This window comes from Brachionichthys hirsutus, chromosome 17, assembly GCF_040956055.1.
Source record: "Brachionichthys hirsutus isolate HB-005 chromosome 17, CSIRO-AGI_Bhir_v1, whole genome shotgun sequence".
NCBI lineage: Eukaryota > Metazoa > Chordata > Actinopteri > Lophiiformes > Brachionichthyidae > Brachionichthys > Brachionichthys hirsutus.
Window position 1 is genome coordinate 4,447,499 of NC_090913.1, and position 27,606 is coordinate 4,475,104.

Below are 27,606 nucleotides of genomic sequence, written 5' to 3' on the forward strand. Positions count from 1 at the left end.
GGCACAGTTTCACACTTGGAGAGTTGTTGGAGTTTGACCCCCCAAGAAATTGTCTCAGGACCACAACAAAACAGTTTCCGCCTTTAGCAGGACAAATACTATCAAAGGCCTTTTTCTTTCTGAAATATTTTTGGATCAATGCTCTGAACTCCTCAGTTGAGACTTTTCCAAAGAACCAAATGCTTTGTTTTTGTCTTTGTGTTCACAGGAACATTGAAGCGATGCAACCTGGTACGACAATTTCACTCATAGGCTCATAATTCACACAGGTTTTGAAAGATGGTCACTTATAGTTGCCCTTGCGCTGGGAGAGTAGCAACTTGGAAGTAGGAGCTAATAATCAATCAAAACAATCAAAACTGATTTCTAAAACTTGAATTATTCATGCAGTGCAGATCCAATTAAAAGGGAGTTCTAGCTGACATAGACCCTTAAAGCTATGAAAACATTCCTCTAGTGCACATGTGTTAAACTCAAGGCCCGGGGGCCCATAACTTGTTTTGGATGATATTTTTCTTTATTTAATATTATTTACTTGAATAAGTTTGATTATTGATCGATGGAGTAGTGTGGTTTTGTTAACCTGATCAATTGAAAGGATTTATGTTATAATAACAGCAATCATCTATCCATATATTTTTACAACTATACAATTGAATATGCAATGTTTGTAACTTAAGTAGTGAACTGATCAAACTGAAACATTTTGCAACATGACAATAACAATAGCAACATGCTGCAGTCAGGAAATTAATAATCTGCTAGCGGTGACTATTGAAAGTTATTTGAACTTTAGTTTTTTCCAGCATGTGCTGACATGTTGACCCCGGTGACATATGGTGCTCAGGATCAGCACTGGACAGCTCCACTGGGTCGGCAACCTAAGGCAACATCGTATTTTATCATATTTAACACCTCACAAGAAATGGAGCACACTTAATGTTAAATACAGTAATACCTTGACATACGAGTATAACCAAGTGTGAAAATGGCCTGGAACTAGGAAAGGCATGGTTCCACATGGTTTGAACCCAATAGACTGTTGATTTTTTTTTGTTGCTCACAGTGTTAGATAATGTAAAAAGGCCACACTCCCTGGTGAGACCCAGTCATTGTACAGTTGACAGGCAAGGCAGGAAGTGGAGAGTGAAGAGGAAGAGGAAGCACAAAGGCGAGCAGCAGGCGCAGGTCGGCATGGCATCTTACATTTTGAGTTAAAACTGGCCTACATGCAGACCAGAAGGGGATGGTGGGGGCGAGCATCTCAAAGAGCAATTCACACGTCCGCTTATTCAGTTGCAGTGAAAGTGTGAGATGATAGTTTTCACATTTTTTTCAAAGGTTGCTGTAAAAAGTGTGAACTGAAGATAAAATGTCGGTAATCGGTTGCACTTGATTAAATGCATTCTTTGAAATACTGTATTGAAGTTGAAGTATAAAAACAACAACAACAACAACTACAAGCCAGATTCCAGGGGACAAATGTGTAACATTTAATTATAATAAGATGAAATCCTAATTCTGCAACACCGAACAATTTGACTGGAAAATCAATGAAATGTTGGATATAATTGTAACGCAATAAATGCTATACAGGGAAAGCTTTTTCTTTCACTGTGTGCAAAAGAGGAGTAACAGAAATGCTGTACATACATACTAAAGTTTGATTTTTCCGTTATGCCTCAGTTCTTTCATCTCTTTTGAGAGGCGAAAAGCCAATAATGAGTCGGGATTGTAAAACTAATAAAGCTTACTGACTGGTTTCAGCAGATACAAAGCTGGTAAGGATAATACAGTGCTGGACTCTTCACTCTCAGAAGCGGTACTCTAAGGAAGAGTCCCGAATGCGCTACAGCAGTGACCTTTACACGTTTGCACCCTCCTCCAGGGATGGGCTCACCGACTTATTCCTACCGTGCATCAGTTTTATATGTGATTAATGCAGAGTGTATAGAAATAAAAAAAGTGAAAATGTTAAGCGTTCTGTGTACTGTAAGCGTGCATATTTCTACTCGCCATCATTTGATGCTTCATCATAGAAATAGCTAACAGTTTTGAATAATTATTATGTGAAAATGTGTTTGACCATTAAACTCACTAAATCACAAATTTAGAAGCAATAATCAAGGAAGTGCATGCACTGGGGTTGAGGGTTCAGACTGTAAGCTAGTGGGTAACTTGGGATAAGGAATGGGGCCGGGATATGCATGGCCAATGAGATAAAATGAGAGATAAATTACAAACCAACCAGATTCTACATGTGCGAAGATGTAGAAAGATGAATGTGGAGGAAGTTTGGTTGGTAAGTTGTAGTACAATTGTGAGAGACATTTTTTTTTAGTTGGGGAGGGAGTCGTGTGTTTTATTGGGCAGGTGCAGGGGCAAAAACACACACCGTCCCCATCATCATCATCACAGTACCGCCACCATATGTCATGGCGCAGTATGGATGGAGAACACAATGAAGGGTTTCATAGTGCATTTTGATTGGATGGATTTTTATCAGAACAGGAGAGGGAGCCAACAAAGTAGAGAGATTTAAAGAAAGCATGTAAAGAGATAGAAGAGGAAGATAGAGTCATTATGGATATTATTAAAAAGGCAGTGAAACACAGACTCATGATGTCAGTAAGAAAGAGAGATTTTTGCATTTTCTTAACTGAGATCCAGATGCAATATTCAAAGATGAAAGGCAAAATATACAATAGCTGGATGACAGAGAGGGGCTGAAACTATCAATGAATACTATACTGTATGTCTTATCTATATAAACTGTTATATTAACTGTCTATTAAGCTCATACTAGGGATTCAAACACAGATATGTTGATTTACAAACTGTAACAAATAAAATGGCAGTTAACAGTGAAGTAATCGTGAAAACATCAAAGGCACAATGGTGAAAAATTATCAACGGTAAAAATGAAGCACTGCAAAATCTATGGTGAAGAAATTCTGAAAATATCTTCTTTCTGCTCCACAATTTACTATTAGCCTCATGGGTAAATTAGAAAAAAATATTTTGTATCAATCAAGAAGTGATACGAGAAGGCATTTCATCAATTAAATTCTTGTGAATCAAAAAGAACACTGTCACTTTATGACTTAAATTTAAATGTGGTCAAAGAGACAGTTACAATGTTTGGCTCCTGACAAGCCATTTCCAGTCGGGATGCTGTGTAGAATGTAAATACAAACAGAATGTGATATTTGGGGACATGAATATCCCATTTAATTAAAAACTGTACATGTTGACAGCATTGCTTCTTTCTTCCTCTCTAAACATAATCATCAGCTGGGATTCAGCTGCAATCAACAAGTGTCATCCACGTCACACAGTTAACAGCACTTACCCCTAGTTCCGTCACTAAAATGTCAGTGATGCTTCCAAGGACGGAGACAAAATCAAAAATGTTCCAGGCATCTCTGAAGTAATACTTGGAAAAATAGAGAAAAGTGAAAGGCATCATGTAACAACATGTAGAAAGAGACATCAACAACCACTTCCTCTCATAACTGCAGCCAGTCTGTGTAAGTGACGCATCTTAGTTATCGTGGAAACAGAATGAAAAGAGGTTTCTGGAGCCCTCCTGAGTCCAAGACAGGAGAAACATGTCTACCAATATAACCCACTTTAACCTCTGAGGTATACCAGTATAGGCTGGGTCAACCTAGATAATTAAAACGTGAGTATGTGAGAGTGCTGCAGGTGGGAATTTTGCACCTTACCTGGGGGCTGAAAGCAATGATCTTGAGGATTGATTCCAGGCAGAAAAAGGTGGTAAAAACAATGTTGAGGTTCTTCAGGACTTTATAATATGTGTCTGATGCACCATCAAACTAGAGACAGGAAAAAAAGATAGAGAAGAAAAGAAAATGTGCAAAGTGCAGATTTCTAGCAAAGCAGCAGACATTTATAGAATAAATAAGGAATAATTTCAACATACTAATCTGTCAAAAGCCGTTTATTTTATAGAAAGTTTCATGTTGTCAAACTGGTACAATGTCATCATTCTATTCATTACACAATCACTACTTTTTTATCTTAAGAAATGTGATATTGAGATAAAACCATTAGCTGAATTTCCATACCTTCATCATCAGGACGATGGTATTTAGGGCAATAAGAGCCATGATGCTGTACTCAAAGGGGGGAGACACCACAAACTGCCACATACGATATTGGAAGCTCAGTTTATTCTTTGGCATGTGGCGAGTCAGAGGTCTAGCATTGATGGCAAAATCTATACAGGCTCTCTGTAGAAAGGAAGGAAAGTTGGAGAGGTAGAAAGAAAGAAACACTGCTCTCTTTCAAACTTTTAAAAATTCGGAGAATTCTGAATTGCATACCTCATTTTTCTCTAAACTGTAGTCTTCCATCATCTTATCCCCCTGCTCTTGGAAGGTGATGATGATGAGAGCCACGAAGATGTTTACGAAGAAGAAGGGGAAGACAACGAAGTACACCACGTAAAAGATGGACATTTCCATCCTGTAACCTGGACTAGGACCCTGATTCTCATAGGTGGAGTCCACAGAGTTCTTTAACACCCTAAGAGAGAAAGAAACAATTGCAATAAATATCTTAAATTAAGTCTGGATATGATATAATGTTTTTTGACTTCTCGAGTGCACCATCAGGCCGGCTCTACTGGATGAGATGCTGACGGAGATGTAGGTTGACGCCCCTCCCGTGTCATGGATTACTAATTACCTGACTGGCAGACCACAGTATGTACGCCTGCAGAGCTGCATGCCAGACAGAACACCTGAAGCACTTTATAAGAAAGGCCTCTATTTCTTAAAGCTCAGGTCCTTCAACATCTGCCGGACGATGCTGAGGATGTTTTACGAGTCTGTGGTCTCTAGTGTTTGCTGTGGTGTGCTGGACAACACCCCGCACCCCCTCCGGGTACAACAAAGGAGCACACAGACAATGAGACTGAGACCACCCCCCTCAAAAACAGAACGCCATAGAAGGTCTTTCCTTCCTTGTGGCAAATAAGATATATGCATCATTGTAACCTTCTATTGCTTTTTTATTTTTTTATATCGCTTATTATAATAGTTTACTATTTCTATTAATGCACTATGTGCATAATGTCAATTTCCTATTGTCGTTTCTTGTTGATTAGATCACTGTTGCTAGAATAGAATCTTCCACTGGGATTAATAAAGTATTCTAATTCGTATTCCTTTGATCTTGTCTGGATCTGCAGCATGACCCAAAAACACAAATCTGATTTTATCATCCCTTCTCTAGTTTACTGCCTTGTTCTCCCCCCCCCCCCCCCCTTCATTCTACAGTCTGGGTCCACTCAAAAATCAATAACTTAATGGGCACCAGGGAGGCTGAGTCCATTCGATCAGCAGAAGTGGCTGTTGCTGGTTCAGAGGAGATTGTATTCTTAGCGAGGCCAGCGATGTTAATGTTGATCTCAGAAAACAGTTCTGTCATCATTTGGGGCATTTTGGGTTGGAGTTAAGCACTAAGTGCATGCGCTGGTGTTGTGTGAGTACATCCCACTCACTGTGGCCACCCCTCTCCAGTGGAGACAGTGAAGAGTGTGAGCAGGGCCCAAGCCACGTCATCGTAGTGGAAATCGTATTTCTGCCACTCCCTCTTCTGTGCATGAACCTCATCTCTGTCATACGATAAGAACTCCCCCCTAAAGAACAAGGGGTTTAGAATAAACTACAATATAAGCAATCAACTGGTAAAAAGTTTAAAAAAAGGAAGCAATGAAAATAGTGATAAAAGGAATATGAAAGACATTTACAACCCTACAGTTGTATTTTAACACCGTCTGCACAAGGTATAGGTTCTGTATTGGAACTTTGAGTGTACGTAACTGTCTCAAAATATTGCACTGTCTGTACCACAAATTCAAGTTGCTCGTATCTCAAATTTATGCTCGTGTCTCAAAGCAAAATATTTCTTGCAAGTTTGCTCTTGTCTCGGAACACGTGCATGTCAAAGCGCTCATGTGTCGAGGTTTTGCCGTATGACTAAATTAACTTATTGAAAAATACCATAACAATTTATTTTTATCCACATATCAAAAATATTTGTGGAACAGAACAAAAAGATATGCATAGATAAATCACTCTAGGTGTAAATAACACATGATCATGCTGAATGTTTTTTTTATCCAGTAAAAATATTGGGACAGAGTACCCAACACTTGTGCATTGTGTGTCTTTGTGTATTTGTACGTACTTGCAGTCACGCTCAAAGTCTTTGGATTTGTCTGTGCATGAGAAAAAGCGACCCTTAAAGAGCTGCACTGCCACGACAGCGAAAATGAACATGAAGAGCATGTAGACAATCAAGATGTTCAGCACATTCTTCAGAGAGTTGACCACACAGTCAAACACAGCCTGCAAGGAACAAGGAGACAATTACAAACATGTTGCAGCTGCATCTGTAGGCTGATTAATTAGCATGACGACACACATAGAGGCATAGCCTTCGCCATCGACTCGAGCTGAGTCTCGAGCTGAGCAATATCCCAGTCTGCAGTCATTCCCGCCCAGAAATTGTATGTGGCGGTTTCCGGTGACAGGCGACCATCCTTTCGGCAGCTGTGGGAACAGCTAACTGGAGGCGCCTATCCTTTACACTTTAGGTTCATGGGGAAGGTGTCATCAAAGTGAAGTAAAAGGGGACGCATTGAATGAGGGATGGCAATCTATAGTGGCAAGAAAAGGTATGTGTATGTAATTTAATTTATGTATTTTTTTGCAGTATAAAATAATGTCAAAACAAACAAACAAAAAAGCAAACAAACCCTGATCTTTCGATGTAAATGATCACGGAAAGAGTAAGTGAGCTTAATATTTATAACTGGTTGACCCCCCACCCAAATCATGATGTTTCCTCTCCCATAGTTTACAGTTGGGATGTTTTTCACAATGACATGGAGTAGTACTGCGAGTCCTTTCCAAATAGTGCAGTCCAGTGGTCATTGTTCAAGCGTGAGCGTGAATGTACTGGATATTTATAATGAACAGATATCTATTCTACAAAAATGATTGGTTCACCTGTAGTTTATTTAGAACTTGTCAAATCATTTTGGTGTTTGAGTGCGTTTTTTATTTTTTGCCTCCTGAGCTTATCGTCACGATTCTTTGCCATTTTAAGTTCAACATAGCACAAATGTTCAAACAGCTAAACGACAAAATACACATCTACAATATATATACACAATACTGGTCAAACGTTTGGAGACACCCTCACATTGACCTGCCCCTTCAACTTCATTTAAAAAAGCTTTGTGCGTGATGCATCAACAGACATGCTTGGGCCCCACCTTTAATTTGGGGAGCCGCTTGATGGTCTTCAGGGGCCGCAGCACCCTCAGCACACGGAGGGACTTGATTGTACTGATGTCCTTGCCCTTGCTGGTCCCCCTAGAGGTCAGCCAAAGAAAGACAACAAGGTCAGAGGAAAGGTGCAGGGTTGGGCGGCTGAACGAAGAGCTACCACACGCTCCGCTATCATCGTCAACCATTAAAAAAAAAAAAAAATGGTGAGGGGTGGTCAGTGGTGAAAACCCCTGGGGAGAGGCGATCAGCTGTCCGACCGTTTGGTGAGACAACACCACCATTTATTCAAATCGCCACCATTCAACAATCATTCCGTATTGACAGGCATCTGCTGGCAGAGTGCCCAGCCAAACCTCTTTCTTTCTTTTTCAGTGATTCGCTGTTTGGTTCTTTGGAAGAAATGGTTTCAGTTGAGGCATGACGCAAATGGCATGGGTTAAGGTGCTATAAAACGAACAGATACCGAGCGGTGTTTACACACATTAGTTTTATTTAGATGCGTTTTCCCTTTTTTTTGGGGGGGGTGGAAGAAAATTTAATTCAAGGCTGACTGATTGAGTATGAGCCACCGAAGTACCCTGTGGATGTATAGGGTTTGGTTCATGTGTGTGTGTGTGTGTGTGTGTGTTAGAGAGAGAGAGACTCAATCGATAATCAATAGGCCCTCCTCATCTTACAGTGAACAGAGGTCATCTTGAGAGTAGTAGGTTAAAGCTTTGTAAAGTCATAGGTGTTAGGAATTAGCAGCATCCCTCAGGTTTCATATACATTCATGTAATGTGTGCGCTTTTATTTTGTCATCCGACAAAAATAATATTTGGTAAAAAGAACAGAGATGATCCTTAAATTGAGGCGATACTCCGCCCCAAGAAAATCAGTTTCAGGAAGCAGACATGCAGCCTACCAGTCCTTGTGGACGTCCCAGGGGACGAACAAAAAAAAAATCCTTGCAGGCTCTCTTTTAACACCGTGGCCTATGTCCCTCCCGTAGGGGGGGGGGGGGCACTACAAGCCTATGTTATGCCCACGTGGATCAGTTTCTGTTTCGTTCTCTCTAATGTGATTCAACGTGATCAGTATGATCAATAAAACTAAATGCCGTGCAATCCTATTGTTCTCATCAATTGACCCTCCACACTTTGTTGCCATGTAATATCTTCAATTCAGCTTCATCATGTGGCGGAAAAAATGACATATTGAGGTTGTGCAGGCGTGATTAAACAAATATGTGCAGTGTACATGTATTTAAAGCTATAGTCCAGTAGCAATTGTCAAAAGAGAGATTTAGATGATTTCTGCCTCATTGTATTATTTCTATTCATTATTATTTACTTTATGTGTATTTATCGGGGACCTTTCATGTCTGATCGTTCAACTGAACTGTGACTTCAAACTCAGGCAACCAGTTTTACTGACAATGGAAGAGCAGCAGGCAGATCGTATGTGAATTTCTTCATATGCAGCCGCGCAGACATTTGACAGCATGAGGATTGAGATTCAAACCTTGTTCCAGTAAAAATACATTATTTTGATGAACATGAATATGGATTGTGGAAGGATTTTTGTCGTTAAAAAAATTAGTTTCAAGCTGACAAGGAAGGACATGACAAAAGATTTGTGTTGCCACATTTGTAGCCTGGTGATGGTGAATGTTCAGCCTAACCAGGTTTCACTCTAAATTACAGACATTATGTGTGATGAAAAATTGTAAGCTTGAAATCATTTATTTAAAAAGTGGACTGTTTCATTTCCGGGCAAATAAGGTAAAGATTTTCATGGATTTTGATACTTGGATGGATTTCTGAGGTATACGAAGAATAATACAAAGCACAATATGGTGACAATGAATTAAAAAAAACGATCAGAAGAATAAAGAAAGAAAGAGCGAGTAGCCAATGTGATCCAGTGGTGAAGAGCGGGAGGAGGACAGAGGAAAACACTTTACCGAGTGGTGCTCCTGTGGAGTTTCACCGAAGGAGAAAGCAAGACGCAGTGACAGCGACAGAAAGGAAGGAGGGGAACATGAAGGAAAAACAGAGAGAAAGCAGAAGAGAGAGATAGCGAAGCATTGATAGAAAGAGAGAGACAAAGATGGACACGAGGCAGAAGAGAGAAGGGAATTGGTAGAAACGAGAAAAAATACATCCATATGAGACACAGACAAAGAAGGAAGGAAACCCAAAACCCCATCCAGCCATTAGCACACAGGCTGTATACTCACTCAGATACAAACATCACTCCCTCGCTTCCCTCCCCTCCACACCCATCTCTCTTCGCCATGGCAACTAGATGAGACGTCTGAATGCTGAATCTAATGTGCTAATAAATAATAGCTGGAATCATAGCTAAGCGTTTCCAGACAGATTGTTTCTCATCCTTCTGACAAATCGCATTGGTTTGATCATTATCAAATGTTCTGGTGGGAGCTGCAGAAATGTAAGATCAGTTGACAAGGAGGCAAGATAACTCTTCACCTCCAGTGAAGTCATTGTCTTTTACATGCGCGCTTGTTTGTTGGTGAATTAGTTAGCAGAATTACGTACACTGTCAAAAAACAAATACAAACACCTTCCATGAAACTTTGTGGGAGGAGCAAGGAAAGAGGCAATAAGATGTTGGTGTGGACCTAGATAAAGCGGCAGATCCATAACTCAGCAAAAATAGAATTTTGTCCACATTTCCTTAATTATGCAAAAACCACTCGTGAAATTCTAGATCCAGGTGTTTTTCAAGATAGGTGTGTCGATAAAATAAATTTCCCAAATTATCTGAAACATTTGTTGAATTTAAATAATCTAGAGTTTTGATAAACGGATTTCAGTGCCTAATTTCTTTCTTTACTTCATCATTACTACAGTTAATAATCATCTTTAAAACATTCAAGCAATCCGAGCAACAATTCTCGAGCGCTATAGTAAGAGCGCTTCTATAATTCTGGTTTCTGGCTGGACCTCCCGCCCGGCTATCTTCTACCAGTTCTTTGAAGAATTACCTTGAAAGAAGAAACTCAGTTAAATCCTTATTTTAACCATCACTTATTACAATGTAATAATCACTCAGACTAGGCCTATACTGCACACGTTTGTCTCATTAAGACTGTAATTATCTTGCGTTTTCATTGCATGCAACTAATCTTACACAGTGGAAGGAAAAAGGTTGGGTCCAGGTTATCTTGGCATATTAAATCACACAGTAATACATTCAGGACATCTTTCATTCATGAAACCAGGATACACACACACACCAATAGAAAGACAAGATATTCTCACAGAGTACTGCGACTGCATGCAGTTCCCAGTCAGTGTTTCAGTCAGCATTTCCTTGGAGGATGACAGGTGCCAGAAGCAAAGCTTTGTGTGTTATATTCAAACACGAAACATATGAAGCTATTGCACGCCGACGATGCTAAAGCGTCCCTCTGTCCAATAGCTCCGTGACGTACCTGCTTTGTGACAATGTCATGCATTAACGTTGGAATTCAGAGGTGTAAGTGTGAAGGAAGCAAAATGGTAGATGGAAAAGGTGAAGGTGAGGGGGTGGTGGTGGGAGATCATCCTAAAAGGGAACAGAATTAAAAGAGAGTGTGTGTGTGGGGGGGGGGGGGGGGGGGGGGGGGGGTAATCAGTGATAGAAGGGAAGCGTGTCCCTAATTCAGCAAGGACATAAGAGACAGTGCAGCAGGGCCGGGATTTTCAAATTGCTTTATAAAGATGCTGTAAGTAACATTTCATTTTAACTGAACAATGTATCTTTTTGCTGCACATTTATGCCGTTCGAAAGCTGTCCACCATCACTGACGTGATGTGGTCTCTACCACAAACGAGTGTGTTTTGGCGTTCCTCTTGAATTACAATGAATTTATAAAACGTAATCACGTGCTCCCAGAACATATAGTTACAAAAAACTTTTTTCGTGATGAAAGAAGAGATTTTAACCTTTCATTTGGTTCGGCGTTTGCATAGTCATAGTAAAGAATATTCCGTGGGTCTTAAAATATCAGGTAAAATAGCATATAGCTGAGCTGAACATTGCTGGCACTCAACTGACTGTAAATATTATTTATCTAATTGCGAGTGATTCTGTAAACTGCATGAAAGGCTGAGGGTAACGCAGTTGCAAAAGCAGACATGCACTGAGGATGATGGCACACACATTCACTCCCTCCATTTGCATGTAACATTCATACTTTTCATACGCATCTCTCTCCTGTTGCTCAACAATAACAAATCACTAATCCCACCACTCCCTCCCTGCCTGATCATGCCTTCCCTCCATCCCTCCCACTTTCAGTCTGATTTCCCCAGGTCGTGCAGAGAAAAGAGCGCCAAATACCTGATATTCCAGGGAAGCTTTGTCAGAATGATTGGAGTGTATGTGTGTTTGAGTGTGTGGGTAAAAGAGAGAAAAGAAGGGGGAGGGGGGCAAAGTGATGAGCCCTGATGGTGTTCCACCCGGTGGCAACCTGGGCACTTACAGGGTTAAAGGTGACTGGATTACCTTCACCCTCATGCACAGACAGATACAGCCCAGAGGAGGAGGGGAGGATGGGGAAGGATGAAGATGAGGGAGTTGTTTTTTTAAGCAGTTGTAAGGATTCATTTTATAGGTGTGTGGTGGAGAGTGGAGGGGGCAGGCTCATCTACATCACCTGTGCTCCAGGACACCTGCTGCTCATGTCCTCATCTGCAGCCCTCACTTCTCAGTCCTCTGCTCTACCAGAGTGTTTGTGACTCGTTTCTTCTCTCCAGCACTCTTGGATTTTGATTCATGTGTTCCTGCCTTGCCTGTTTTTTGTATTTTGCCTGTTTGCCTCCTCGCTTTGGATTTGTCTGCCTTATCAATCTGGTTTTTGAACTCTGCCTGTCTCTCAGAGTTTGTCTTTGACTGCCCTTTATGATTTGTCTGCTGATTTGGACTGACCACCGGGTTCTTATGAAAGGGCGTGGAAATGTATTTGAAAGGTAGGTTAGGCACCAGCAGGAAATATAGCTGTGGAGGGCTTTTAAAGATTTGAAGGAACTAAGTCAGGGCTTCAGACGGAAAAGAAGAGGAAAGACCGACTCTCAGCCTGATTGCTAAGAAAATAAGAACAGTATGGTTTGGCAAAAAAGGGATGAAGGGGATCAAGAACAAAGAAGATTGGGAAAAGAGAATGTTCAGAGGAGAAGGTTGTGCTTTATGATGTATTAGTTCAATCAGTTAAGGTGAATGATGGAATAGGTTTTCAGGCGATTGTTTTCGACACAGTCTCGGGTTTGTGACGGTGGAAGTCGGGTGAAGACACTTACAACTGCACTCCAAAAAACGACATACATTTTCAGCTCCACCAGGCTTTGGAACTTTTTTGGCAATAGAAGAAGAAAAAACTATGTTTGTGAAATTCTGTTTGATAACTCGCTTTGCATGAGTACCAGAGATTGTAGCTTAAAGAGCAAACAAATGCCAGGAGGAGCCAGTATCTGGGGTTTTTTTTTTTAGAGTGTATGTCAAATGTCAATCATGATCATTCACAACATTCGGGTGGTTAGCCAGATGAAAGGGATGATGAAACCTAGAAATGGACCTGCTGACTCAATATGCCATGGGATGATAATCAGTGAAGAAGAGCAGTGGAACGTTTGACAGAAAAAAAGAAGCTGAGTGTTAAGGCAGACAGAAAATTAAATAGAAATGAGCAGAGTAGTTAAAAAAAGGGAAGAAAAAAAAACAACACCTCCTGGTGCATTTGATGCACACGACTGAGTGACAAGGGCCTTTCTTGTTGATGATGTATGTGCCTCTGTACCGACTTGGGTGGCGAAGATGATGCTGAGGGGGGATGGGAGATGAACTTACGTGAAGGCGAAGGCCACCAGAGCACCGCTAACCACTATAAAGTCCAGAATGTTCCACAAGTCGCGGAAGTACGCGCCCTGGTGTAGAAACAAGCCCAGTACCACCATCTAGGAGACACGGCACACACTCAGTGTTTCGCAAAAAGAGTAGCGCAAATTACAATTTTATAAATGTCAGTCTATTTGAAAAAGCACTGACACATTAACGATGACAGTTAGTACGTAAATATATATTTTTATATGAAGCAGTTAACAATGTCAATATAATAATATAATACCATTAAAATATGTGTGTTAATTATATTAATTTTAGATAATTAGTTATACAATACAATCAAATTACATTATAATCACACACACAAACAAACAGAGACACTATGTTACCTTGATTAACATTTCAAATGTGAAGACTCCAGTAAAAACATAGTCAAAATAACGCAGCACCTGAAGAGCAGCACAACAGCAGAGATTTCATTATTATCACAGATAAATTGATGCGATGATACAGAACAAGGAAGAGAAAAACACGGTCGGACCTCAGTCACAGACTGATCCCTATTTTAATGTCGATACTGTTTTGTTTTTTCAAACACGTTTTATTTTTCATATCAAATTTCTCTTTTCAACATCTCTCTTATATTTTCTATGTTTTCATGGGTAAAATGTATCCACAATTTCCAGTCAGACAGAAACACAAACACAGTGGATGATAGCTCACATTATTTCGCGGCGACTCAGGCCAGACGGGGTCCTCTGCAGCGAGGGCGATGCTGCTCATAGCGATGACAGAGAGGATGCTGAATTCAAAATACTTCAGAGTAAGGATGTAATGGCAGCACTTCCGAAATCTAGAGTGCAAACAAAGACATACACAATGATGAAGAAAAGCACACCAAAAAAACCCCAATCTATTCAGACATTTCTTTAAGTCCAGAGATAAAATTATTCATAATCAATACGCTCTCCATGCTGAAAGTAAGGAGTGTTTCTTATAAAGATATCTAAGTGTTTCCTAAATGTGTTTAACCAAACTATGAAGACAAAGATGCAACAAACACTGACGGGTTGGTGGTGGACATAATAAAGCACGAGCTGAACGGAGGCATGGGTTTGGGCCCATCTTCATCTCCCTCCTCGTTTGCCTCCTCCTTCTTCTCCTGGTTGGTGTTGGCATTTTTGTTCACTAAAAAAAACAAAGGGAGGGGAAAAAAGAGGAATAGAAAGGGATGCAGACAGAAATGACATTGCTGGACTAGACACACATTTACATTTGACTCAAAAGCACTAATAAGTAGGGACGTCCCGATCCGATCTTGTGATCGGAAATCGGGCTCGATCACGAGCTTGCGGACTCGATCGGAATCGGATGTTAGTTCCTGATCAGCACTCGGATATGGATAGTTATTTTCATTACTTAAAAAAAAAAAAAGCAACACAATTATATTTTATACAAGTATAAATTATATCCAGTTTACCTAAAATAAAGCCTAGGGCTCCTTCTGTGCAATATCCGCATGCTTCCACCAGCTCAGATTGTAGAAAACAATCAAATATGTTACCTCACTTCTGCAGCTGACACACCAGGGGGCTATACATAGTCTCATGCAAGATCAGAGTAAGAGCACTCAACAGATACAAGGATTGGATGTGGCACACCTTCTTTCATTTACACAAAGTTAAAACTAAAGGTAACATAACTGGAGGCAGGGAAGAATGATATCTCTCATGTGCACTCAAAAAGGGGAAGGTTCTCCCCGGTGAGCGCGATGCTCGGGTCCAAAAATTGATGACTTCTATAAAGGCTTCCATTTCCTAGGTTTTGCTTTTGACTGAGGTGTTATCTGCATATCTGAACCATAACAAAATCTTTTGTCTTCAAGAGTTTCCCAGAAATGTGTTCCCATTAACAATAAATGTGTATTTCCATTTTATAAGAATGTGTTACAATCTGGAAATTCAGACTTTAGAATTAAAACGTGAACATTTATAATAAAATAAAGAAAATGTCAATGAATAAACCAACGAAGTATACCTTTGCAACAGAATCATGCAGACAGGATTAAACAAGGTGCTTGCTCACCTTGCAGGATGGCGTTGGTGGAGGGGTAGGGGTGTACGGGCGGCATTTCTATCCTCGTGTACCCAGGTTTTGCTATGCTCGTCAGGATTAGGCTATCCATGCTGTGGAGCAGAGTGTGGGTGTTGGCATTATGAAAGGTCAGCAGGTTGTTGGCGTGGTCAGGCTGATCTCGTGGGAAGATGTAAGCTTGCTCAAGGGCACTTTCCAGCTTGCTGTTGTTGCGGAAGTTGTCCAGGTCCTCGTTGTACTGCTGTACGGGCCGTGTTGTCGACAGACTGGGACAGGTGAGGCGGCGATCCCTGCTGAAGGAGAGGAAGGGAAGGAGAAGGAAACATGGATAAGGATGGAAAGGATTGATGGAGTGTGAAGGTGGATTCTATTGCACGCATGAGCATGGCATCAAATGTCATCACAATTGAGTTATGACTTTATATGGTTTTTATTATCTATTAAATAAGCATGTTCAGGTCAGATGAGATCAGATATAACATTCTCAGTACTTAGTTCAAAGAACCTCCCGTTTTCTTCCCGTGTCTGCATCATAAGAACTAGATACAATTGAACTTTTCACCAAACTTTGGGGTAAGTTTACAGTTATATTCAGAAGCTAGATACAAGCTAAGTTTACAATTATTGGTACGTATGCAGCTGTATGTTGATAGCAAGTCAGTGCTGCACCCTCAACCTAAATCACTAAAAAAAGAGCATCTTATTCAAGGAGTTCGAACAATTTCCTGTTTCAGGACAAATGTAGAAATGTCATGTTGCCATGGCGGCACCCGTTGAAAAACCATTTGATGACTTTTCATCAAACATCATCGATCGAAATATAACCCCTGCAAATCGCAGAACATTTTTGAACAAATTCTAAATGGTGGAATTACTGTTGTGCTTAGATCATAGATTCATGAGGGGTTTTTTTTGTGAATGCTTGGCGTGTCTGACAAAAAAAACCTGTTGGTTTTAGGGTTAGGGTTAAAGACAAACTTGCATGGATTTTAAATAGTCAGATATTGACAGAAAAATACAATCAAATCCTTTACTCACTTTCTGGTGTGATGACCTCGGCTCCTGTCCAGGTTGCAATGACGATGGCGTCTGCTCTTCCGTCCAGCCTTTTCTACGCCGTTCTCCCCTTCTTCCTCTGTCCCCTTGGATCTGTGTCTCCGACCTTCCTCCCCTTCCTTGGCTGCCCTACGGTGCTGCCTGGGCCTCCTGCTCTCATTCTTTCCTTCGCTCCCCTCGCTTCTGTGTGTGTGGCTCCGGTGGCTCTTGTGACAGTGCCTCTCCTCCCCCTGTTGACCCTCCGTGTTGCCAAGAGATGTGCAACTGATGCCATGCCCCGTACTGGGTTCCCTTGGTGCTCCACTGTTCGGCTCAATGACTCTCTGATGATGACTGTGGCGGTGACAACGTGTGGCCCTGCGATAGTGCTCAGTGTCCTTGTACCAGTACTGCTGGTCCAGAGGCAGCTGTCCAGGTTTGGTCTTGTTGGTGTTGTTGTTACGATTATCCTGTGGGTTGACCATCAGTGGCCGATCCAGGTGGGTCTTTTTATCACCATGTCCTTGGCGTGGGTAGGATACCTAGGTCAAGGCATTAGGATAACAGATGGCTTCATTTACAAATGCATGTATCTATCTATCTATCATCTCTACATTCTTGATCATGAACAAGATGCCCATTAAATGTATGAAAAAAAAGCAACACAATTATATAAAAAAAGTATAAATTATACCCCGTTTACCTAAAATAAAGCCTAGGGCTCCTGCTAGGCTTTATTGCATATTCTGTGCAATATCTACACGCTTCCACCAGCTCAGATTGTAGAAAACAATCAAATATGTTAAAGTGAACTCAACAGATACAAGGATTGGATGTGGCACACTTTCTTTCATTTATACAAAGTTAAAACTAAAGGTAACATAACTGGAGGCAGGGAAGAATGATATCCAAGGAATGAACTGGGTGTGGGGTTGGACCTGAACCTGAACAGCCACATTAAAGTCACCACAGAGTCCCTCTACTATCACATTGAGAACATCCACCCATCAATTGTCTTGTAGATGAAATGAACCATTAAAACCTGGCCAAGCCAGCGCTTGGATTATGATGCATGTCTTCATGCTGCTTTGGTACGCTGATCTTGGAGTGCCACATTGTGGTTCAATGATGATTTCTATCAAGCAAAAGTCCAACAATTTCCATCATAAAAAGGAAAGTCAACTGAAATATTTATTCAGGATGACCCTAATTATAAAGGCTGTAACTTGGATTATTTCACTCCAAATGTGACAGTACAATAAAAAAAAAGATGGAAAATCATCGAAATCAAAGCACAAGGAACTTCTACAAATAGAAGCTTCATTATCAATACGAGTACGAATTTCACTGCATTGGATGTTTATAAAGGTTTGAGACCAAGATTTATTCACAGTAAAATGGGAGCGGGACTTCACGTCAAAGAGAATAATGGAGACATCTCCAATGTTAGATGTATTTGTGATTTACATACTTTTGCTTGCTCAGGAAATGTTTGATGTCCCTTAACACAGTGGGCAGACCAAAAAACAGAGATGTAATAAACATCTGGCCGCTTTTTAATTTAGATTTTCTGTGATTGACCTCCAGGAGCTCACTTGATGAACTTGAAGATAGAAGAAACTTTGCAAGGCAAAAATTATTTGAAGCGTTATTGAAAGAATTAACAAAAAGACATGGGTGATACAATAACCTAGAATTCTACATATATTTAACACTTTTTTGGGGGAGGGGGGGGGAGAGAAATCACCAGCGCCCACCTTCCAGTCCTCCTGGTCCAGCTCATTGTAGAGTGCTTCGCGGCTCGTCATCAGGTTCTGTCTGCGAATCTCGCTTGTTCTCTGCTCCCATACTGATTTGTTGCCCTTGATGTGGTTCATCTGCTGCTCTTTGCTGTTGGGAGGTGTTAGAAGAGAAAAGGGACAGATGGTTAATGTTAAAATGAAATATTTTTTCAGCAATGTTAATTTTTTTAAAAGGTAATCCAGAATCTCTTCTGGATAATCAAAATATATACCAGTATATAAATTGTTTTAGGTATCTTTACACACCAACAATGAAAATAAAACGATGAATCTGAGTTGATGTGCATTCTTAACAGATTTTTGAAACCGTAAATGGGGTTTTCAATGTTAAAACGTGAAAAAATTCTGACCTCATTCTGCATCCAATCCAGACCTTCTCATAAAATAAAAGCCTGTAACCTCCGGCTGTGTAGGTAAATATTTAATGAAATATGGTACACATTTTCTATGTATTTGCGTTTCACACTAGTGTGTGTATGTGTAAATGTGAGCGCATACTCACGCAGCAATAGACAAGTTGGCTGCTGACAATGGGCTGACTTCTGCTACTTCCTTAGCCTTCTGCAGTGCTGTCTTTTGATTGGTAGCTTCTTCTTGTTCCTCCTCATCCTATTGGAGAAGAAGAGGCTTATCTCACTCCTTTGATCAATTTAAATGTTGATAAGCAAACACATAAAATAATTCTTTTCAGCATTTTGCATATTAATCCAGGGTCTACAATGACAGGCAAAGTAAAGTAGGTTATTTGTTGTTTATCACTCAATGAACCAGAAAACTGCCTTTATAGGTTACAAAATATTCCAATAAAAGAGAGTATATTTCTTATTATTATAAGATCCCATACCTTGGTAAGCTCCTGGGCATTGGCCAGATTGTCGACAGCGATGGCTAAGAAGACGTTAAGTAGTGTGTCTGTGGGGGCAGCAGTTAAGGTGAAATATCAATGGCAGGACAATGAATGATGAAAAGGAGGAGGAGGAGATGACATTATCTGAAATTAAAGACAAGCCGTCATTTACATTTCATCATTACTGTAATGTTTGAAAGCTAAACTCCATCCATCCATCCATCTTCCACCGCTTATCTGAGGCCCGGGTCACGGAGGCAAGAGTCTCAGCACGGACTTCCAGACTTCCCTCCGATCCTAGCTTGCTATGCGCAGAAGCAGGGTAAACCCTGAACGCATGGCCTGCGCATTGCGGGGCCACACAGAGACAGACAACCATTCACATACACACTCATAAACTAGGCTAGCCAATTCACTTAAATTGCTTGTTTTTGGTGGTGGGAGGAACCTTGGGAAAACCCACGCGGGCATGGGGAGAACATACAAACATACTACTCCTCCACCGTCCCACCCTACTTTATATATATATATATATGTATGTATACGTGTGTGTGTGTGTGTGTGGGAGGGAGGATACAGTTGCCAAAGAGTGTCAGGACGATGAAGAAGATGGAGAAGATCATTCCTTTGTCATTCACTCCTCCCTGGGACTCAATGCCATAGTACATCACCATGTTCCAATCCTCTCCTGTCAGGATCTGCAGATGCACAATAAATGTAAAAAAGAAATATTATGTTCCTAAAATTCAAGATTAAGGATGGGATCTCATTCGATAAATGTTTTTTTCATTGCCGTACAACCTGGACAAGTCGCCAGTTCATCATAGGGCCATGCAGAAAGACAAACAGCCATTACACTTTGGCCCACGGTCAATTCACCTCTACTGTATGCTTTTTGGTGGTGTGAAGAAGCTGACAATATTATTTAAATATTATGTCTTCATGTTTTATTTAAGAAAACAGGGTAATAAAATCAATAAGTAAGGAAAAATGTCTCTGTCTTTGCCAAAGTCTATTAGACTGCCAAGTCTATAAGACTTTGGCAGAGACAGAGACATTTTTCTTGTCGAAGACATTTGTCTTGTCTTAGATTTTTTTTTTAATGGCCATTTGTTGTACCATATTTTAAGTTACAACTAAACATCTATATGAAATCAAATTTCATATAGTAGGAGTGGGAAGTGACGGAGATGAAGATGCTGAGGTTCTCCTTGGGAGTGACCAGACTGGATAGGATTAGAAATGAGATACTAAGAGGGACAGTGAAGGTTAGACGTTTTGGAGACAAGGTCAGAGAAACCAGACTTTGATGATTTGGACATGTCCAGAGGAGAGACAGGGACTATATCAGTAGAAGGACGCTGAGGATGGAACTGCCAGGGAACAGGGCTAGAGGTCGACTCGGGAGAAGATACATGGACGTAGTGAGGGAGGACATGAGAGTGGCTGGTGTTGGGGAGGACGATGCAAAGGACAGGGTGAAGTGGAGAATGTTGATTTGCTGTGGCGGCCCCTCATCGGACAGGCCGAAAGTACAGTAGTAGAGGTATTTTTTTCTATTAACAAAATAATTATTGAAGAGAAGAACCTTTTTCATTTCAGAAACTGGGTTACATAAAATCAACTGTAACTACATAATGGAAATAATTCATTATTTTTGTACGGAATCATAAAACATTTATCTTTCCCACCTGAAACACTGTCATGATAGCTGCTGCGAATGTGTCAAAGTTAGTCGATGGAGTTCCCGTGTCAAAGTTGAATCTGAGGAACGCAGTGCAAAATGTGAAATAGCATCAGAATCACATACAAAAAAAACAAATACAAAAATATAGGGATAATACAGTAGAGATTCAAGCTAGTTTTTAATTTGGTGTTGATACTGACTGTCCGCCAAACAGTTGCATTCCCAACAAGGCAAAGACCACAATGAAGAGGAAGAGGAGGAAGAGCAGACTGATGATCGACTTCATTGAGTTTAGCAGAGAAACTACCAAGTTTCGTAGAGGAGCCCAGTACCTGAGGACAGGGATTAGAAAGATTTATGAAAAAGGAAGAGAAGAAGGAAGGCAGAGATAGAGGAGAGAACAGTGGAAAAGAAAATCTCTCACACACATTTGTATTCCTGATTATTGGAATCAGATTTAATTTGATAATAATGATCTTTCTGCAACTTTAACTTCTCCATCATAACAAAAGAGAAACTTCAGTTGCAACATGTTGTGACAGCAGTCTTGTTTCATCGAGGGAAATGCTGAGATAAACACTTTTATATCTGTATACTTTACTCAACCTGATAACCTAAATTAAAATGAAATAATGTTTGAATATCAGTACAGTAATAGACTAAATAAGAATGTAAAAAATTATCTCAAAATGAACATGTAGAGGGCAGCAATATGCCACTGCAGTAGCTGACTGTATCACAGCATTTTTACATTCCAGTTCACACCTCATGAATTCCATCATACCAATGCTTTTCATGAATGGGAGTGAATGAAGCTAAATGGCTAGTAAATGGTAAATGGTAAATGGACTGCACTTATATAGCGCCTTTCCACCGCTTCGCGGCACTCAAGGCGCTTTTACATTAGGCCTCACATTCACCCAGTCACACACACATTCATACTCCAGTGGGCGACTGCTGCCATGCAAGGTGCGGCCGGGCCCACTGGGAGCAATTTGGGGTTCAGTGTCTTGCCCAAGGACACTTCGACGCGCAGACAGTCAGAGCTGGGATTCGAACCACCGACCTTCTGATCACTGGACGACCCACTCTACCAACTGAGCCACAGCCGCCCCGTAGTAGTAGGAGTAGTAGTAGTGTAATAAAATGAAGAAAAAAAGTATTTTAACTCGTTTAAATATGGTAGTGACTCTATATCAGAAGTGGACTCTTAAATAATGTGATGTTTTCCCGAGGCCAGAATACACTCTGGAGTTAAATTTGTCTTTATATCCATCCATCCATCCATCCATCTATCTTGATGATGATGAATATATTTATTATATAGAATGTTAGAGCATTACAAGTACAGTCAAACAATAGAATGAATTACAGTACAAGTACAGTCAAACACCATGTCTAATTAGAGGAGCATTTAAAAAATAAAAGCCCTTGCGGTCTTGTTTCCGTTGAAAGTCCTGAGACTTCTGGTCTTCTGAGCCACTTTCTCTGATCCGAATTTTCCCATTTACTTATAATGGAGTCTTTTTCAAAAATAACTTGTAAAAAAATACAATCATTTCACTCACCAGAAATCACTGTCAGAAAGGGGTTCAATATGAAATATCATGCAAAATGTCTTCTGGATCTGACCCAGAATGAGGTCAGGAAAAAATCATACATTTTAACATTCAACCCCATCTGTGAGGGTTGCTATGGTGACCTTTGCTGCAGGTTGATTTCTGCCCGTGCACAGCGGCGTTGAACTGAACGAGATGCACCTGTTACACATCTCACCTCATCAGCTCCTGCCTCTCTGGACAGTTGTCTGCCAGAACATCCTCTCTTTTCTGTCAGTACTTTCAGGTTCTCCCGTTCTATGTGTCGTCCTGTATTCTCTAGTTCTATCTTTAATACTTGAAGAGACAGATCCAGTTGAAATCAAAGTAAATTTTCATAACAAAACAATTTTTGTTTTTTGGACACTTTCAATAATCTGTCTGTTTTATTGACTCCACAAAGGAGGTTCTGCTTCTGCTGGCCTTTACCAAGACACTGTGGAATTAGTAGGGGGGAAACAGATTTGTTATTATTGTCAAAATCTATGAATCTAGATCCAGAAGAAAAAGCCATTGTTAAGTGTGCTTTTTGTGAATAACTTCAAAACTAATAATTATTTCAACGTGAATCCATTTGCTAAAGTTATGTTTTCATACTTTATAGGGCCATTACTTTTGGTGTAAATGACAATTATATGGCGACTGAGGTGGAATACATTTCTAGTTATGATTTCATTAGATAACCCCACTGAGAACAAAAAACACGTTTTCAAATAAAATATATCCAATTATGCAGTATTGTGATGAGTCGACTTCAACATGAATAGTGCGTGAGTCAGTCTAATTAAAATTGATCTTCTGAAAGGAAAATTAGGGAACTGTAAAAACCCAAAATGTGTTTAGATGTCACAACAAGGGCGTGATTTTCAAATAAAAACACCACCAAATATTTTTCTCAAACCGCACCACAGCCTCAGCTCTCTAAGTTTTTCAGTCTCACTTGGTGACTTTGAAGATGCGGAGAAGTCTCAGAGCTCGTAACACACTGATCCCAAATGATGTGCCTGGTTTGATGGTGGCCCACACCACCTCGAAGATACTGCCCACGATTACCTGCACATGTACACACAAATGTGACACAGAAAGACATAGACGTTCATATTACTTATAGAAAAATTGGGGATAGATTTTTAGCATTATTTGATTCATTTGTAAGATTATGTCATCAAATCCAAGAACTTTTGAATCAACGGCAGATATATGCATGAAGTAAGCCTCACACCTGAGCACATGGACATAGTATGATTATCAAAACACAACAATACCTTGAGATATGTGTATAATTTGTTCCTGGACCGAGCTCGTATCAATACGCATCAATACCTGCGTCTGTGCATTGTGTGTGTGTGTGTGTGTGTTTCCACTCACCACACAATCAAAGCAGTTGAATGAGGAATGGAGGTAGGGCTGGATGCCCAGGCCATACATCTTAATCAGCATCTCTGACATGAACAAAGCGAGGAAGATAAACTCTGCATAGACTGGAGGAAGGAAGGAGGAAGGGAGTTATGGAGAAGACAGAGGATGAGAGTGGGTTGCATGAGGGACAGTCGAAGGTGAAGGTGAGGATGAGTGTCATATGAGTGCGAGTCAAAAATCCATGCATCTGTCTCTATTTATCTAATATTTGGCACGGAATATCGGGGGTTCAAATCCCAGTCAAAGCGATAACAATAGGCTCCTTAGGCAAGACCCTTCACGCGACACGCCTATACCTCGGAATGAGCGAAACAAAAACTAGAGTCACACCGGCTCGAACATCGGCCGGGTTAACAAGGTTCGCGTCAGGTGGTGGAGAACCAGGGCACTCAGTTGGCTGCTGGAACAAGAACGGTGACTTCGAAACCCCACATCCACACTCAGCAAGAAACAACTACTAGCTCAATGTTCGAATATCCGCAAATAACCAGCTAACAAACGAATAAAGGTGAAAACGTTTATACTATTTGTGGTTTATCTAGGCAACATATACAAGACAGTAACAAATACCTTTATCTTTTCTTTGAGACTGAGTAATTTGTACATGGTACCTGCTATAAATCAACTGTATAAACTAACCTAAACAACACAATAGCACTAGGAAACAGGAGGAAGGGTGTACACTCTTCTAAATAAATACAAATATTACACAGATTATGCTAGACAAGGGTTATACAGTGTACACTATATGTAGATGTGTAGCAGTACATTCATCTGTATGTGTTTATTTACTCACAGAGGAAGTCAGAGAGGAGCTCCGGCTGGTTGTAATGCACCGAAGCCACACACATGGTGTTCAGGCCAACCAGGCAGAGCACTGTCCAATAAAAAGCCTGCGTCTTCACAATTTTGCGTATAAAGAATCTCAGTCGTCGCTCTTTCTTACTGTAACCGGAGCCATCCTTACCGCTCTTTATACTGGAGCGGGCAAAACCTGAGGCAGAGTGAGGGAGAGATGGTTGTCCATCGGTGACTTAACTTTGACATATCATTTCCCCTTTTTTTGTTTGGACCAATCTCACCATTCAGAAGACAGCACATAAAGCTTTGTTTTCTGCTTTGCAGCCCACCCACCAATGTACAATGTCCCCTTCAATACCACTAGTAAGTTAGCATTTGTCTCACCTGAGCACGTGACCTGGACTAATCACCTCAGATTTGAAATCTTTGGTGTGAATGTTGTCTGGAAAAAAAATAATCCGCTTTATCAATTTTTGTGTGTTTTTTGGGGTTTGTTTTTTTACCTACTGCATCTCCTATGTTATCTTCTCCTTCCTCAGTATGGAGCAGCTCCGTCTTGTTTTTGGTTTTGATGGTTGGCCTTCGCTTTGCACCTGTGACGAAGACTGTTTTGTTATCTATCTGTCAAACATCTATGTGAAACAAAAGTGAGAGTTTGCTCAGTCATATTTTGTAATACACAAAAATCATTCATTAGGGTTTTTTTTTTTAAAAAGCTTCCAGCTGTGGCTAAGAAAATCTTGCAATAACTTTGTGAATAGCTCATTACCGCAAATATTAAAAATGCCCCAAATATAACATAAACAACAAATTCTGCTTCCTCCTCCACTCTCCAAACAATGGAACTCTTAATAACAAGCATTCTTAGTACTTTATAGAGACCCTTTAATGTGACACATAGCCAGACACAGCTTCTAGCAGTGTTTATGGGGAATTTTATTCTCATTATTTGCCAGATTTCTTTCATTTAAAAAGCTTACACCCAGGAACTCAGCGGGTAATATCAGAGGGTAAAGCCCATCCAGAGAATATGCCCAATACTATTAGAGATATAAAAGTGGTATTCCAAGATGGGACGGGCAGGACTTGCAATCTTAGCATGCTAATTTCAGTTTATATCGCCTCATAACAATATGTGAAACAACAATATGGAAAAAGTTTTTTTTTTCTTCTTTTTTTTACAATCATTTCAGCTAAAATCATCAGACACCTTTTGTGCCTTGAGAGACAAGAAGGTTCGTTACCATCAAAGCTCCCCGTGTCGTCGTCCTCAGCCAAAATGACCTCCTCTGCACAAATAAGAGAGGGAGATGTGAGACCACTGCAACGTGATTTCGTTGGGTTTAGGCTGTTAACGTGCTAAAGAGGAGCGCATGTCAGAGTGTCCCGACCTGCTTTGCAAATCCACTCCAGGTAACCGTTGAGCTCTCTCTCAATCTGCTGCTGTCGCCTCAGCTTGAGAAACTCACTCCTGTTTTCCACCCGCTCTCTCTCTTTGGCAAATTCACTGTGGCAAATGCACAAAACACACAAATTATACAAAGCATTCAGGTGTATATGGTATTATAATATAAATAGGGGAGTAAGTGTCCGAAGACACAGAGGACATACCCTGAGAGAACACCCAGCACCAGGTTCAGCATGAAGAAGGAGCCGATGATGATGAGGGGGATGTAATACATCCAGTTCCAGGAGCTGCCCTCCACATCATTACTCTGCAGGTGAAAAAAGCAGACAGACCCGTCATTACCGATTATCTAATATGTACAAATATGCATGGCCTGTTACTCTGAACTGATGGAATAAGAACATAATTATTTTAACACTTTTAATGCACATTTGTGGTGCAGTCTCTACTTTGGTAATCAATCAGCCTTTCCTTGTTTGAATCGTAAGTACCGGTATGTAGACAAAGTAATGAACCCATCACGCCTATAGTGAGTTTTCAGACTCACTTATGTGAGTTCCTCCTCACATAAGTGAGAATGTGAGACCCAAAGGCAGGATGGGCATGTAACATTTTGATGATGTACTATGTGTGTGTACTAAACTGGAAGACTTACGGTAGAAAACAGCTAATAATGGTTAACAGCTACGTAAAAAAAACGTGAAAATATCCTCAGCTTGGGGAGACAGCATCATCTATTACTGCTTGAAATAGTTTTTAACTATTCAGCTGCTGTTTGTTCATTTGCATGCACGTTAACCATCCATGTGTTGGCCTCCCACGATCAATGCATGCTACGAGACACCAGCTGGCCCTTTCATGTTTTACAGGGACTCCTTTTATCTTGATTTTTGCTTGTCAGTTTCATGACCAGTACCAAAAAATGAAAAAGGATAGACTAGTACTATAAACAAAATGTCTTTATCCAAATGCTAACTTTGGCTCACTGGACAGGCTAACTTACAAAGTAGAGCATTTCTGTCCACCCTTCCATGGTGATGCACTGGAAGACAGTGAGTACAGCAAACAGGATGTTGTCAAACTGGGTGATGCCATAGTTGGGTCCAAGCCAGCCATGTTTACACTCTGTGCCATTAGGACACAACCTGGATGGCAAAGCTTTACCACATGGTAACGCGTCCAGTGGCACTCCTGGTCAAAGAGGGAGAGATACAGAAAGGAACTGACGTGACAACAGGCCAAATGATTTAGGATGGGAATGCAAACTTTGAATTATGGTGACTAAACTATTACCTGTTATATTAGAGTTACGTCATGTAAGCAAACAGACAGGCTTATTAAAATGCCGTAGTAGACATCACATGTTAATACAGAGCGATGAATGTTGCTAAAATAAATATAGAAAACTCTATCCTAAACTTTAACTTGAAATTGGTATTGAATAAAATGTTTTAGACTGTGTTGTTGATAGTGACCAAAGTACACTGTGGTCATTTTGAGCTCACGTGTGAATTCGTTGTAGCAGGTAGTGTGGAACTTTCCCATGTAGAACTCGAGGCCAATGATTGCAAACATGAGGATGGCCACAAACAGCAGCAGACCAATCTGCAGCAGGGGGATCATGGCCTTCATAATGGACTTGAGCACCACCTGCAGACCTAGAGGACAAGATTGTATAGAATCAAGCAAAACACGTCAAAATACATGTAGAAGCAAGCAAATTGATTTCCTTGAGCCATTTCATTCAAATAGCTTCTT

General features: G+C 40.5%; 1 protein-coding gene across 1 annotated transcript in view; it reads right to left on the reverse strand.

Moving 5' to 3' along the window:
* The window catches only part of LOC137906697 (voltage-dependent P/Q-type calcium channel subunit alpha-1A-like), a 66,434-nt gene that overhangs the window by 19,720 nt on the left and 19,108 nt on the right, over positions 1-27,606 (reverse strand). Inside the window, exons 5-32 of the mRNA XM_068750985.1 lie at positions 27,354-27,506; positions 26,852-27,039; positions 26,052-26,155; positions 25,832-25,947; positions 25,685-25,729; positions 24,944-25,033; positions 24,436-24,633; positions 23,589-23,701; positions 23,161-23,273; positions 20,823-20,954; positions 20,627-20,699; positions 19,513-19,633; positions 18,933-19,000; positions 18,591-18,697; positions 18,044-18,176; positions 16,290-16,828; positions 15,243-15,541; positions 14,225-14,345; positions 13,881-14,010; positions 13,547-13,606; positions 13,164-13,270; positions 7,313-7,412; positions 6,220-6,380; positions 5,531-5,668; positions 4,350-4,551; positions 4,092-4,256; positions 3,729-3,839; positions 3,353-3,436 (exon numbers count right to left, since the gene is read on the reverse strand). Of these exons, the coding sequence (XP_068607086.1) occupies positions 3,353-3,436; positions 3,729-3,839; positions 4,092-4,256; positions 4,350-4,551; positions 5,531-5,668; positions 6,220-6,380; positions 7,313-7,412; positions 13,164-13,270; positions 13,547-13,606; positions 13,881-14,010; positions 14,225-14,345; positions 15,243-15,541; positions 16,290-16,828; positions 18,044-18,176; positions 18,591-18,697; positions 18,933-19,000; positions 19,513-19,633; positions 20,627-20,699; positions 20,823-20,954; positions 23,161-23,273; positions 23,589-23,701; positions 24,436-24,633; positions 24,944-25,033; positions 25,685-25,729; positions 25,832-25,947; positions 26,052-26,155; positions 26,852-27,039; positions 27,354-27,506 (3,971 nt within the window). The remainder of the gene's footprint in view (positions 1-3,352; positions 3,437-3,728; positions 3,840-4,091; positions 4,257-4,349; positions 4,552-5,530; positions 5,669-6,219; positions 6,381-7,312; positions 7,413-13,163; positions 13,271-13,546; positions 13,607-13,880; positions 14,011-14,224; positions 14,346-15,242; positions 15,542-16,289; positions 16,829-18,043; positions 18,177-18,590; positions 18,698-18,932; positions 19,001-19,512; positions 19,634-20,626; positions 20,700-20,822; positions 20,955-23,160; positions 23,274-23,588; positions 23,702-24,435; positions 24,634-24,943; positions 25,034-25,684; positions 25,730-25,831; positions 25,948-26,051; positions 26,156-26,851; positions 27,040-27,353; positions 27,507-27,606) is intronic.